The 15,114-nt window shown below is 32.3% G+C and overlaps 1 protein-coding gene across 2 annotated transcripts in view; it reads right to left on the bottom strand.

Moving 5' to 3' along the window:
* Positions 1-310: 310 nt before the first annotated feature.
* The window catches only part of LOC129972856 (testis-specific serine/threonine-protein kinase 2-like), a 29,786-nt gene continuing 14,982 nt past the window's right edge, over positions 311-15,114 (bottom strand). For both annotated transcript variants that reach the window (XM_056087154.1, XM_056087155.1), the window contains exons 3-4: positions 4,850-5,071; positions 311-644 (exon numbers count right to left, since the gene is read on the bottom strand). In XM_056087154.1, the coding sequence (XP_055943129.1) occupies positions 344-644; positions 4,850-5,071 (523 nt within the window). In that variant the 3' untranslated portion in view covers positions 311-343. The remainder of the gene's footprint in view (positions 645-4,849; positions 5,072-15,114) is intronic.

Genomic DNA, 15,114 nt, shown 5'->3' with positions numbered 1-15,114 from the left:
ACGATATTGTAGGCATTCAAAACATTGAATAACGCCGTAGCGATATTGTACAATATCGTGTACTAATAGGGTATGCACAACATTCTGCTCCACGCCATGTCGATTCCAATTGTTTTACCCTTGGAATGATAGGTTGAGTATCATTAGATATCTTGAATAATAGGCTTTAAACTATAAACAGAATTTAAATTCTCCTCACAATTATTGTAAGTATATCTATAGAAAATGAAACTGCATTGACTGTAAACGCTCACATTAACATTCTTTTTATTGTTAGTAAAAGTATCCAATCAACCAATTGTCTCCAAAATGCATTCTGTATGAAATTCAGTTGATGCGCAAATCACCTCGTCCTCATCCAGCTGCAGTTCAGCACTTGCTCCATAGATGGTCTTTTTGACGGATCGGGCTCCAAGAGCCTAGCAACGAGATTCTTAGCAGAGGAAGAGATATTCTTCTTTATTTTGGGTGCGAAGCCCCAGTTTCTAGTCACCTGGTCCTCATGCATCCTGGTCAGGTTGCTGTCATCAAATGGCATCGCGTTGTTAAGAATCACATAGATGCAAACTCCAGCTGACCAGATATCTGCCTTAATTGGATCGTAGGGTTGACTCTCGATTACTTCGGGAGCAACATATGATGAACTAAAAGTGAAAATAAATAAATATATTAGATGAATACAAAATATTTCCGCTGATTTCAAAATATTTGCATTGTTAGAACAAGAATATTGCCAGACATCCAAAGCTTATTCAGGGATATTTGAATGTTACGGATTCGACTCCTTGGATATTCATTTTTCAGATAAAGCTACTTTGAATAAAATGCTGAATAAAATTGTTATTTCTTTCTCGTATACTTAATATAGAGAAAATATAGTAATCTTCAAAAAATTTGAATTGGGATTAGAGATGCATAATCCACGATTTTTTGAATAACAAATAATTTTGCTATTGTCATTTTTAAATATTTGTTCCAAATATGTGTTATTTCAATCATATTATTAATTAAAAATTATTACTTAATATAAAAGTTATTAATTGAAATTAATATTTAATTTACTAATTTAAGTAACGTGTGATAGAATTAATTTATCTATTTCAGCTTACTTCTTAAATTTGATTTTTTTTTCAAAACTATTTATTTAATTTCTTTAATGGAGTAAACCATTTTCTGAAAATTTTTAATTAAATATATATGTAATTTCTTTAAATTGTTCACTTTAGCTCTATAATTTACCAATAGATGGCGCCAGGAGTAAACGGAATATATGCAAAGTCAAGTCACAATTAAAAAGGAATAGTGCATCATCAAATGCGAATATTGGAAAGTCAAGGTTACTCTCATGAAGTTGAGCGGCGACTTCACACTTTCCAGTGAAATCACCGCTCCGATAAATTTCAGTGATATGCAATTCAATGATCCGATAATTCCAATATCCGGTCCGTTCACTTTCCATTCACAGATTTCTGTTCGAGAGCTTCCATTGAACAGATCGTATCGATTGTTCAATGGAAGCTCTCGAACAAATCTATCGTGATCTATTCTATCGTGATCCAAAACCTGTAATCGAAATATCACCAGTAAGATCGTATAAAGGATAGAGATGCAAAATCCACGATTTTTTTAATAACAAATAATATTGCTATTGTTATTTTTAAATATGCGTTCCAAATATCTGTTATTTCAATCATATTATTAATTAAAAATTATTACTTAATATTAAATATAAAATTTATTAATTGTAATTAATACTCAATTTACTAATTTAAGTAACGTGTGATTGAATTAATTTATCTGTTTCAGCTTACTTCATAAATTTTTTTTTCTCAAAACTATTTATTTAATTTATTTATTAGAGTGAACCATTTTCTAGAAAAGGCGAGTTAAAAATATATGTCATTTCTTTAAAATGTTTACTTTAGTCCTATATTCTACCAATAGATGGCGACAGCAGTAAACAGACTGCATGTAATAAAAGTCAATCATGTCACGAGCAATTAAAAATGATTTGTATGGAATAGTGCATCATCAAATACGAATATCAGTCACTCCCGTAAAGTGGAGCGGTGAATCGCACTTTCCAGTGAAGCCTCGCACTTTCCGGTGAAATCACCGCTCCGATAAATTTCAGTGACATGCAATTCAATGATACGATAATTCCAATATCCGGTCCGTTCACTTCCCATTCACAGATTTCTGTTCGAGAGCTTCCATTGGACAGATCGTATAGATTGTTACTTTCTATTGTGACCCAAAACCTGTAATCGAAATATCATTAGTAAGATCGTATCAAGGATTTGAATCGCACCCCTCTTTGAAAAGTATTTATCACTTGTATTTGTGACTTTTTGATATTGGTTACGTAATAACCGCTCTTAAAATATTCGTCATCCCTAATAAAGGATTTCAATCACACCCATCTTTGAAAAGTATTGATCACTGGTATTTGCGACTTTTTGATATTGGTTACGTAATAACCGCTCGTAAAATATTCGTCATCCCTAATTGGGATTTTGACGAAAAATACGTTTTAGAAAATGTCCATCTGTCTGTCTGTGACAAAGATAACTCGAAAACACTTTGAGCTGGATACTCGAAAACACTTTGATACAGACGTGACGAATCAAATACATCTTAAATAAAATCGTCTTTATATCAAATTTGTAGATTTCTGTCACATTTTGAGCAAAATTCTCTCAGAGGAAGTATGTCTGTCCGGCTGATTGAATATTATTTAACAAGATAACTGCAAAACGAAGAGAGTTAGCGATATAAAATTCAATACACAGAATTAACATGTATAGTCTCGATGCATTTCCAGTTTTGAGTCAAATCCAATAAAGGATTGACCTTCTGTTGGTTTGTACTTTCAGAAATATACAGACGTGATAACTCAACGACGCAATGATTTAACTATATTAAATTTGGTATGGAATTTTGTAACTACAAATGTAGTTTTGGGTTAAAGTTTTGTTTCTGTCCGTTGGGAAACACGCGTTTAAAACACAATTTTGATTTTCAAATACTATTAATTGCATGCTAGGGATTCATTGCCAAATAACTCACCAAGGATGACATGGTAGATTCATTAAAAATTCTAGATTCACGCCAAAGGTTAATACTTCGTACACCAATGCCATACTCTGGAATATCTTTATTAAAGAGTATTCGAGATAATTTTGGGGAGAGCACCCCAGCTGGTTTTATTGATTTAAATTAATTGGTTTTTTCTTTCGGAAGTATTTTCATTATATCCATGTAACAAAATGCAATATTATGAAGAATAATTAAAATTTCAGTCCTGGCGTTATTGCTTTTCCAGAAGTCGCCAAGCAGGCCAGTTTCAAAATTCTTCGCTATCATTACTCGGTCCCTTAATAGTGAAACTGTATGTTTCTCTTAACCATTAATTAGAGAAATAAAGCTAAGAAAAATTACGTGAGAAATACGGTACGTGAAGTATGAAAGTCAATCAACATGTCCAGATGTATATATATCCTCCAGTTCTCCATGCCTCCAACGTTTTTGTCGGTTAGCATGCGATGTAAATAAGTAATAGACTTTTGAAGCTAACAATTATTCATTACACTGGATGGATATGTCAAAGAACTCTCAACTAAATTGCAGAATAATAATTGTTTCAGTTGTTGACTCACTTTTAATGCTGCGTTTCTGAGCCCGATAAGAGAGACAACTTGCAATATTTTTTTAATCTTAACTATTTTTTTTATGCATTTACGGGCCCCATAATAAATGCCCAAGAATTAAAAGCATCTCTAATTTAAGTAGCGATAAATCCTCAACAAATGAAACGCAGTATGTATAAAAATAAGCAACCATCTTGGCGAAATCTTGGGATCTTACATAAAAGAGAACTTAAAATAGACATAAAACCACCAAGTAAACGAGGGTTCCTCAATATCTAGTTAAATATAACATATATACATCTAATATGTATAAAATGGTAAAGTGGATTTTGATTAAAGATGTTATCTGTACTAATAATAAAGATGAATGTTCATGCGCTTGTGTATGTGTTGCCTACTTTATAGACTAGACCGTTTGACCTGCAAAGTATAAATTTGGCGCTTATACCTTGGATAGTGGGAATGTGCACCTTGGGAAGACTTTTTTGTTGAAGTTTTTATTAATTAAAAATTAAGCTAAATGTTGGTATTTTTCAACAATGACTTCCGAAAATATTACTGCACAAAAATAAATTTTACACACACACACACACACACACACACACACACACACACACACACACACACACACACACACACACACACACACACACACACACATATATATAATTTTGAATAATAGACTACTTTGTTGTCCTGATATTTATTGTTCCATCAACTATCCGATGGCTTTTTTCCACTGTTAAAAGTTAAAAAATAAGGATTTTGTTTTATACCTATGTAGTATACAAGAATGGATAAAAAAGTGAAGTTACATTAAGGCGGTTTAAAAGACAGATAAATAGCATTTACATTCTTAATAAAACCCCATGATGTCATGGAATTGGTCTCCATTAGCAATAACTTCTTGAAATGATCGATAATTAGAGTGGCCGACATGCGTAAGGGATCTTAGAATTACAAACTGATTTCATGTACACAATGAGCGGAATTAAACAGTTAAAGTAACACATCTGGAATGTCTGGCAATTTCAAGGTATCATGAAGTTGTATCTAAACGATTGAACTGAAATTAAAGATAGCCAATATCCTTGGCGAACCAAATGATCGCCAAAGGCGGCTTCTGATAAATAAATGCAATTCATGCAGGTTAAGATGAAATATAATTACTAAAATTTTTCAGTTATATAAAAATTTACCTTCCACAGTAAGTATCACTAAAGATAGTTTGACCTGTGCGGGGATCTTTACTTCTGCAGCAGAACCCAAAATCTCCGATTTTCACCTGGAGATCCTTATCCAGCAACAAATTATCGCATTTCAGATCCCTGTGAGCCACGCCTTTCTTATGGCAGTAACGGAGGGCCTGACACATCCTCTTACACCAGTTACGCCCCACATTTTCATCTACAGCACCATATCTAAAAAAAAAAAAAAAAAAAAAAAAAATGTTTCAAGAAATAGCAATGCGACTCTAATCCTGTGATATTAGTCACAATACAGAGATATTACACTGCCACTGATAGATCAATGCTAATGCAACTATAAATGCTGAATTATATGTATGTAGATATGAGGTTTTTGTTGTTTTTAAGTAAAAATGGCAATAACTTCTTGAAATACTCGATAATTAGAGTGGCCGACATGCGTAGGGGATCTTAGATTACAAACTGATTTCATCACCTTAACCACCGATTTCAACATTGCTGCCCTCAAGCGCCTATTATCTGAATCTTTGTTGCTGCAGAAATTACCGGACAATACAATGTACAGCAAGGAAAATCTCTAGAATTTTGCATTTTCGCCAGAGGTTATCACATCTCTTATGTATCTTTAAAAAGTTATAATACAAATTCTTCATTTAAATAATAATTTATTATTTTTTTAATTTAATTAATTTTTTTAAATGGGGGAAATTTGAATTTTACAAAATGTCCGGTATAATAAAGTGATGATAATGAAAAAGTTTAATTTTTCGGCTCAAAAATTCTTAAAATATGTGAGTTTTTATATTTATTTATTAATTAGATTTGTTTCATTTTTTCTACGGTATTATACTTGGAACAAGTGTAAACTTGAAAGTTAGATTAAACTTCACGTTCATTTTGAATACAATAAAACTTGAATGATGTAACTAAATATTTAATTAGAAAAGATGAATAATCTATACTGAAAATTTTTTTGAACTAATATTAACATAGCGTAAATTCTCTTTGTATTTAATTTTTTAAAAGACAAATTTTTTTTTTTTTTTTTCCAGAAAATTAGCTTAGCTTTGAAACTTATACTTCGGAGAAATCCCTAATGTTTATTAAAGAGTTAAAAATTACAGAAAAAACTAAATATAAAAATAACTGAAGATAAAAATTTACAAATATTTTCAAAATTAAAATGAGAATTTAACACAGTAATGATATGTTCCTCCATAAAAATGGCGACTATTTTGAAGACAGATTGGCAACTGTTTTCAGTTTTGTCACAGCTTTTTTTATGATTAATTTGCGTTCTTGTGTAAATTGCATGCTGTGTAAATTGTTAAAAAGTTAAAAATATTTTTAGGTAGGACTGTTTCAATAACAAAATACTTGGTTAAATAAAGCTTGACTTCAAAAAATTATCTCCAACGGTTAAAAAACAAACAAAAAAAATAATTAAAAATTCCGGTAAAAGTTTTGAAGAGCTTTAGTAATATGATTCGAAATCTAAATTTACACACCCATCACAGCACAAAGACTTCCTTAAAATATTCTTAACAAAATTTAACTACATAATTACGCTCAACGGATTTGGCAATATCCCATGAACTCTTTTTTCGTCTCAAAACTCGCAGGAAGCTCTTTGAGATAACTCAAGTGTTACAATAGATTTAAAGAAAAATGTCAGATCGCAAACAGTAATTTTTTGTTTTTAATCCTTTATACGCTTCAACGGGTATGTCAGGATGTTTTTAAGGATTCGGCTGACTTGTAGAATCGGTACTAATAATTACGGAGAATGGGTGTGTGCCTGTGAGTGTTTGTGTGTGTGTGTTGTTGACGCTGTACAATTCTAGCCCGTTTGATCTAGAGCAATCAGATTTGGTACAAACAATCGTAGATTGTAAGTACCGTACAATAATTCGTTAATTGTAAGGCTAAATCGCAAATCTATTAATTAATTAGAATATATTACTTAAATAGAATTTATTAATTAACTTGAATTTTAATTAATCAAATATTAAGTGAAATTTTGGAGTCTTTCCGCAGTTACTCAAGATAATATTTATTGCAAAAATTAATTTTGACATCATTTTAAAGTTTAAAATATTTAATTTTTTTTTTTCATAAAAACCAATTTAGTTATTGTGTAATTTTTCCAGATATGCTGCGTTTTTAAAAAATATTTTTTACTTTATTTTTAACAGTGGATTTCATCGTTTTAAAGGAATTTAAATCATTGTCATTGTCTCACCTAGTATCTACCAATGCTGTTATATTCCGTTATTAAAAGCTGCAGAAATCAGAGGAAGTGATCTCCCAAAACTTACTAATGCCTTCCCTAATAAACGTTGTATCCAATCACCTGGCACAAAGTGTTTGAACCTTAAGTAAGGCAGAGAATGCCTTGCATGTAACTGGCGAACAATAGTAACGATATGTTGATCTTTAGCGTGAATACAGCAATATGTACTGAATGATCCCTGACGAACTGTTTTGATGATTAATTTCTAACATGCGATTAGTAAATTTATGCAGGGATTTGTTTGCAAAAAGTGTAAGTATTTATCTTTTTAAAATTAAGTATTTCCACTTTTACGGCTTTTTTTAATTACCATTTCAAATAGTTTTAGTTTTGTTGTTGTTGTTACTTATTGCACTTGCCATGAACAAGCCCGCTGTTACGAAGGCAGCGATTTTAAGCCGGTAGGGGAGAGTTGATCCTGTTGTTTTTATAGTAGCGCCATCTAGGGCCAAGAGTACGACTTAGCTACACACATGTCACAACACTTTTTACGGGGCACTCATCCACAGATCGTAATTTAGACCTGAATCAGAGAACTATCACCCCTGATCCAGTACCCCCAGTGGTATTACTCTCGACATGGAGGACTTTGTGACCACGGCAGATTTATACGCACGTCAGCCACCAAGCACGTGGGGAATCTTCGGCCGGTGGGGTTCGAACTCGCAACCTAAATCGAATCCAACGCTCTACCAACCAGGCTATCCCGGCCTTTTAGTTTCAGTTTCATGTAACTCAAATTCCTTTGCTATTTTTAATAACTTGAATTCTCATGGTTTTGCTGTTTTACTCTGTTGGGTACCATCGCATGTGGGAATTTTATACAATGAGAAAGCGGACAAGGCCACGAAATCGGAGATTGCTCTTATAAATATGACTTTACTAGCGAGGTATTAAAAAAACATGTTAAAATGGTTCTTTACTCAAAATGGCAAAGAGAGTGGGATCGTGAGATAGAGAACAAACTTCACGCTTTCAAACCACTTTTATAGTCTTGGTCTTCACTAAAAAATAGAAACGCAGATACCCTTTTCACTCGCTTACGCATTGATCACGCTAGATTCATTCATCTTCATCTTTTACTTGGAGAACAACCACCAATGTGTTCACGATGCAACTGTCAAATGTCTATTCGCCCTATTTTGTCTGAATGCCCGTGCCTCAATGTTCAGCGTTTGCGGGGTTTTTCAAACATCTTTAATTTCTTTATCAACTTTACTTGGAAAAATCCCTCATGTTAATCTTTTTGATTTTTTAAAATCCATAAAGTTTTATTTCCTCAATTAAAATGTTTATTTTTTTTAAAAAATATCATTTATAACCTCACTTAGTAAAATTGTATACTCTCATATTGCTACGATTTTAATTCACTGGTTCGCGCAGCGTAGTCAACATCTTGGCTTTTCTGCCAATAAAAACCAAACCAAATCCTTTGCTACAAACAATTCAACCCCGATTTTTCTTCCATTGTTGTTAATAAACATAGGTTTATTTTTACATGTTAGGTTCATTTCTGTTTAAGGCGTGCTTTTGAAAAATTTTAAAAATTTTGTTGTACCAACGAATAGAATTTAACTTCAGAGGTAGCCGAAACGCATGCAAAATACAAATTCGATTTTTGGATGCTATTAACCTCATGCCAACAAATTCGATTTTTGGATACTATTAACCTCATGCCAGGGATTAATCGCCAAATAACTAGCCAAGGATGACATAATAATTCAATAAATATACAGTGGGTAAAAAAAGTTTTGGCAATTGCCTTAATTTATTCATATTGACAAATAAATAAAATGTTATGCAATTTTAGCTGTCTTAATTAAATACAAGACATCTTAGATATATAAAAATAGTAAAACTTTTATTTTAATTTGCATTTTCTACAATTTTTTCTTTCAAAATCGAAAATTTGCATGTCAAAAAAATATTGGCAAAGTTTTAACTGCTATACAAATTTTGTTACATTGAAGTCACGTGTTTCGACTTATAAGAAACTATACCGTTATAAAGTCTGCAAAGCTACTCCAAAAGTGTCTATGCATTATTTTGCGATTACTGCAGTAAAATGACTTCGAAATCGAAGGAGTTGGACGTTAGTGTTAAAAACATGATTATTAGGCTCCGAAATGAAGGTTTAACATATCGTGCTATAGGAGTGCAGTTGAATATAAGTTTATTTACTGCCAGAAGTGTTGTAAAAAAGTTCAAGGAAACAGGATCAACGGAAAATAAGACTAGAAGTGGACGACCTCGAATATTTTCTACAAGAGAAAAACGTGCCATTATTAACAATGTTAAGAAAAACCCTAAAATAAGTGCACCCCAGATAGCTAGAGATGTTGCTTTCACTTCGCAAAAGACTTTCAGCGTACAGACTGTACGGAATGCTTTACACGAGGGACGTTATTATGGAAGGGTAGCTAGAAAGAAACCATTCATCTCGCAAATAAATAAGAGAAAGAGGTTAGATTTCGCAAAATCCCACGTTGATTTATCCGAAGAGTTTTGGAACACAGTTATTTTTTCCGATGAATCAAAGTTTAACATTTTCGGCAGTGACGGACGACGATATGAGTGGAGGAGGTAAAATACTGAATTGGAAGAGCAACATTTAACTGCTACTGTAAAACATGGTGGAGGCAGCGTCTTAGTTTGGAGCTGTATGGCATCTAATGGAGTTGGCAATCTATATTTTACTGATGGTATTATGACAGCAGGTACATACATTGACATTTTGCGCCATAACTTAAAAATCAGTGCCCAAAATCTTGGCTTAGGAACATCATTCGTTTTTCAACAAGACAATGACCCCAAGTATACAGCGAATCTCACCCGTGAATGGCTACTCTACAATGCTCCTCGCCAGTTAAAAACCCCGCCTCAATCGCCTGACATCAATCCAATTGAAAATTTATGGCACCTGCTGGATCTAGAAATCAGGAAACATAAAATTTCAAGTAAAGACGACCTCAAACGTTTACTCTTGCAAGAGTGGCACAAAATTCCCAACAGTACAACAAAGACCTTTGTTTCCTCTATGAGAAATAGATTACAAGCTGTTATAGATGCAGAAGGTATGCATACAAAGTACTAAACATATACCGATTTTGTTTTCGCTCATAATTTTGTCAGTTTCATAATTTTGCCAATACTTTTTTTATCATGTAAATTTTGGATTTTCTCGTAGATTTTGACTAAAAAAATATTTAAATGAAAATTTCGTTATATTTGTTTGTCTTTTCTCCTTCTGTAATCGCTATGTTAAAATAAAATTTGTAAACATACTTTGTTATCAAATATCATCATTTATAGGCAATTGCCAATACTTTTTTTATCCACTGTACTAAAATCCTGCTAAAAGTTAATATTTCGTAACTATTGTACGAAAATACTATGCATGGTATTCTAGGGACAACACTTTTACTGCAAGAAAGTTTTGAGAAGATCACTTCCGCTGATTTTGTAAAAGTAATACCATGTGACCTCACTCTATTAGAAAGGTTCGTTACTTTTTAAACAAGAAATATGCGCAGGTTTCTAAAAAAGAACATCTTAAATATTTAAAATATTTTATAAAATGAATCATGAATATCAATTTTTGTATAAAAGGATCAATTGAAATTAATCCAATTGATATTCTCGGTGGAAAAGTGAGTCACCAGAAACTATTGTTCTTTTCATAAAAAAAATGAAAGCCCTTTCTCTCAGTTAATGATATAGCCCTGATAATGTTCTGAGTCAAAAGCATTTAAAAGTATTCTTGAAACTGAGATCAAAATCTATTCGATCAATTCTGAAATATATTGGAAATCCGATACTAGCCGGCTGTCGACAGAAATCGATATAGAACATGCTTTTCAGCAGATTAAAGTGCATCTGTCGATACATTTCAAGAAGCTTTCTGAGAAGAGTATTATAACAAAAACTGGCATAAAAAAAGTATCGTAATGTTATTATTATTTTTTTTATGATTTAGAAATGGGAGAGGGAAGGTGAAATTTTTAAATTAATCTCAAAAAATTAATTTTATCGGGTATAAAAACTTTTATGATACCTGAACAAATGTTTAGTGTCTAAAATTTTATCTAAATAGAAAAACTTCCCCGTACCTTCAGTTACATTTTAATATATAACATGAAAAAATATGTAATTATTACTAGTGGCCGTCTAATTTCATATCTATGATGGACTTTTTAAAATGGAATTGTTTCATGCTTAGATGCTTCGTACCAATTTAATTTTATAAAAGCAACAATATATCTTCTAAGGGTAATAACGGTGAGACACCATACAGTAAACTGATATGTACCATCCCTCTTTATCCCAAGGTAATGATGTTACTCGAAACAATCACATTATAATACAATGAATGCGTTTAACGCAACAGTATTAGCAGTTCCATTGTGGTAGCGAAGTTTTTAAACTTACTAAATCACAATAGAAACTAAATGACTTGCAAACTGCTTATTTCAACCAGTTAAAGTGGTCTCCCAAAACCTTTTTCGATAATCTCTAATAAGGATGTTATACTAGAGAACGCCTTGCATGGTATTGGCGTATAATAATTGTGAGATATTAACCTTTGGCGTGAATTTAGCATTTTTTACTAAATCTATCGGGTCATCCTTGGCGATTTATTTGGCGATTAATCCCTGGCATGCGTTTAATAACATCCGAAAATCGAATTTGTGCTTTAGATGGCTTTTCCCAATTGATTGAAACAATTTTTTTTTAAAGCTATACTTATAGCCGCAAAATCCCATAACAAATTTAATATATTTAACGTATTGCGCTTTTCAATTATCGCGTTTATATGTCCGAAAAGTACAGACCAACAGACGATAGATCCCTCATTGAATTTGGCTCAAAATTTCATAGATACTTATATTATAGATGTTAAATGTGTGTGCCAAATTTTATCCATCTAGCCCTCTTCATTTTGAAGTTATAGTGTTTATTTAGATTCGAAGAGCCGGACACATGAACTTCCTCTGAGCAGATTTTACTCAAATTTCGATAGAAGGCTGTAAATTTGATGTAAAGATCGCGAACCAAATTTCATCCGTCTAGCTCAAAGCGGGATACAACAGAAGGATATATATTTTCCGAAAATGTGTTTTTCGAATTCAGAGAGATCTAAAATGTGGAGGCACGTCAAAATTTCGAATAAAATTTTTTTGGTGATTACTATACTTTCCCTATACTTCGTATACGTGAAAGTAAAAAAATTCAAAAGTATATTGACCGATTAAAATTTTAAACATTAAATTGTATAATAAAACTACTGCTAAACCTATTTCCGCTAAAATTAAAAGACGGCTCTAAACATAAATCGGACATATACTTAGAATGCCGCCAAATGATAATGAAAGAAGTGTGCAAACATGGGTACCGAATGGAAACATAAAGAGAACAAGACTACATGATGCCGTAAGGCTATACAAAAAAGGCATTTTTTTGTATAACCTAACTAAGGATGCGTTCAGAAAGTGTTAGATCGAGTTAAATACCATGCAGTTGAAGTGGCTTCTTGCACCAGTTGGTGCAAAGAGAAATGCTGATAAGGAATGAATATGAACATTTTGATTGCTTTGGTTACCATAGCAACTATCTTAATTATTAGCGTTTTAGTATCCATTTGCAATAAGAAGAGATACCAACAAGTAGAATTCAATTAAATGGAATTTTTGATATACGACCAATTGTAAAACTAGGCTTCGTTCTAACCCCAGTATATTTCAACATATATTCGTCTATTTTCTTAATATATGTTACATTTACTTGAAATTAAATATTTATAATAGTCCACTTCCACTTCTCCACAAGCATATGCTAGGTAAATGTTTCAACGCATATTTTGATGAAGCTACTGTTCTTTATCTTTTTTTCAAGTAATTCTGAAACCAACATCTTCTAACATTATTTATCCCAAGAATATCAAGATAATAGAGAAAAGTAAAAGCTCCATTTTGATCAAAAATGAAGAATTCATATGAATCTTTTTACCAGAAGTGACTAGTTCTCTAAACATTTAATCAATCTCGAAATTAAAAAATATCAACATTTTGATCGATTTTCACATTTTAAAATATGCATCATATGCTTTAAAAACAACAATAAAATTAAATCTAAACCAGTTTCAATCGGTCTTAACTGAAGGATAATACAAACAACGTTCCTATGGGCTGCAAATAGAGTATAAGTGGGTTGCGGAATGGCCTTTTATATTTGAAGCTGATGAAATCTAATGGATTTTGAACTATTAGGGTGTCCCATAAGTTTCTTTCCTATTTCTAATATGAAGTGAATACACGATATTTACTGTTTAAAATATTATTTATTTTGCTATATAAGAACCCTTTTGCTCTATTACCTTCTCCCATCTCTCAGGAAGCCTCATTATGCCTTCTTTACAAAACTGTTGTGCTTTGGACAATATAGTTCTCGAGGTGCGCTTTTATTTCGCTGATGGATTTAAAGTGCTTATCACGAAGAGAATTTTAAGGACAGAAAGAAGTAATAATCAGATGTAGCGAGATCTCAGGAATATGCAGGATGCGGTAAAACATCCCAATCAATCTGTAAGAGCTTTTCTCTTACGACTAATGCAATATGTGGTCTCGCGTTGTTAAGATGAAAAACAACGCCTCGTCGCTTTATTTATTCTGGACGATTTTGTTATAGCAGCTTTCTAATTATCCAGGTGATGACAGTATTTCGTAGAATTTATTGTTTCACCTTCAGGAAGGAGCTACGTAGAAAAGAACTCTTTTCCAATCCCACCAAATAGACAAAAGAATTTTTTTTGTAATCCCGGCTTTGCGACAGTTGAGCTCTGGTACGACTGAAACCGATGACATAAACGGCTAATAGATAAGCATGTTTGCATAAACAGAGCCAGATAAGACCATTCATAGCGCGATGAGAAAGAAATTTTTGGGACACCCTAATACATTAAATTTAAGTACCATCAAATGTAGAAGACCCCTGAATTGAATTATCATGTGAAGGGACTCTAAAATCGTTTTTTAAAACAACAACATTGGTTCAGTTTTGAACAAATATTCGATAACTGAAACCAGCAATTGCCAAACTTCTCTTGACACATTTCATAAATTCCTCGGCCACTTATTTGTGTGAATGTGTTTTCTAAACGTTAGTATTTTTGGAAAGTTAAATGCAAAGCAGAGTGAATGTTGAAAGTGGCTTGAGACTAATGCTGTCAAATCTTAATCCAGATATCAGCTCTCTTCAAGAGGACAAACAAAGTCAAAATTTGTATTGAATTTTGAACATATGTTATTGAAGCACATGTTATCACTCGAGCATGTGTTATTGAATTTTCTTAAAATATGACAGCTAACTAATAACAGATACATTTTTGGCTATATAAACAATATCTTTTTGATTCTTTTATAGTAAGCTGTGCTAATTTTTGACATTTAGATACATAATAAGTATATGTGTTTCTGTCTATGTATTTACGCATTTGTATTTTTACTTTCTCATATGCTTAGTATAGAGAAAATATAGTCATCATCAAAAAATTCGAACTCGATGTGTTGACGAACCTCCACGTTTTAGACTTCTCTGAGTTCGGAAAACACATTTTTAGAAAATGCCCGTCTGTCTGTCTGTGGCAAAAATAACTCAAAAAAATCTTTGAGCAAGAATGTCGAAATTTGATATATGATCTTTACACAAAATTTGCAGATTTCTATCAAATTTTGTGTAAAAACTGTTCTGAGGAAGTCCGTCTGTCCGGCAGTTGGAATCCAAGTTAACACGATAACTACAAAACGAAGAGAGCTATATAGATTAGATTCTGTACACAGATTTAACATCTATAGTGTAGACATCTGTCAAATTTTGAGCCGAATCCACAACGGGTTTACTGTCTGTTGGCCTGTACTTTCAGAAACATGTAAACGCAATGATTTAAATATATCAAATTTGATATTGG

This window comes from Argiope bruennichi, chromosome 6 (assembly GCF_947563725.1).
Source record: "Argiope bruennichi chromosome 6, qqArgBrue1.1, whole genome shotgun sequence".
NCBI classification, from domain to species: Eukaryota; Metazoa; Arthropoda; class Arachnida; order Araneae; family Araneidae; genus Argiope; species Argiope bruennichi.
Note: the sequence above shows the minus strand (reverse complement) of the source record. Positions and strands in the feature narration are given on the sequence as shown.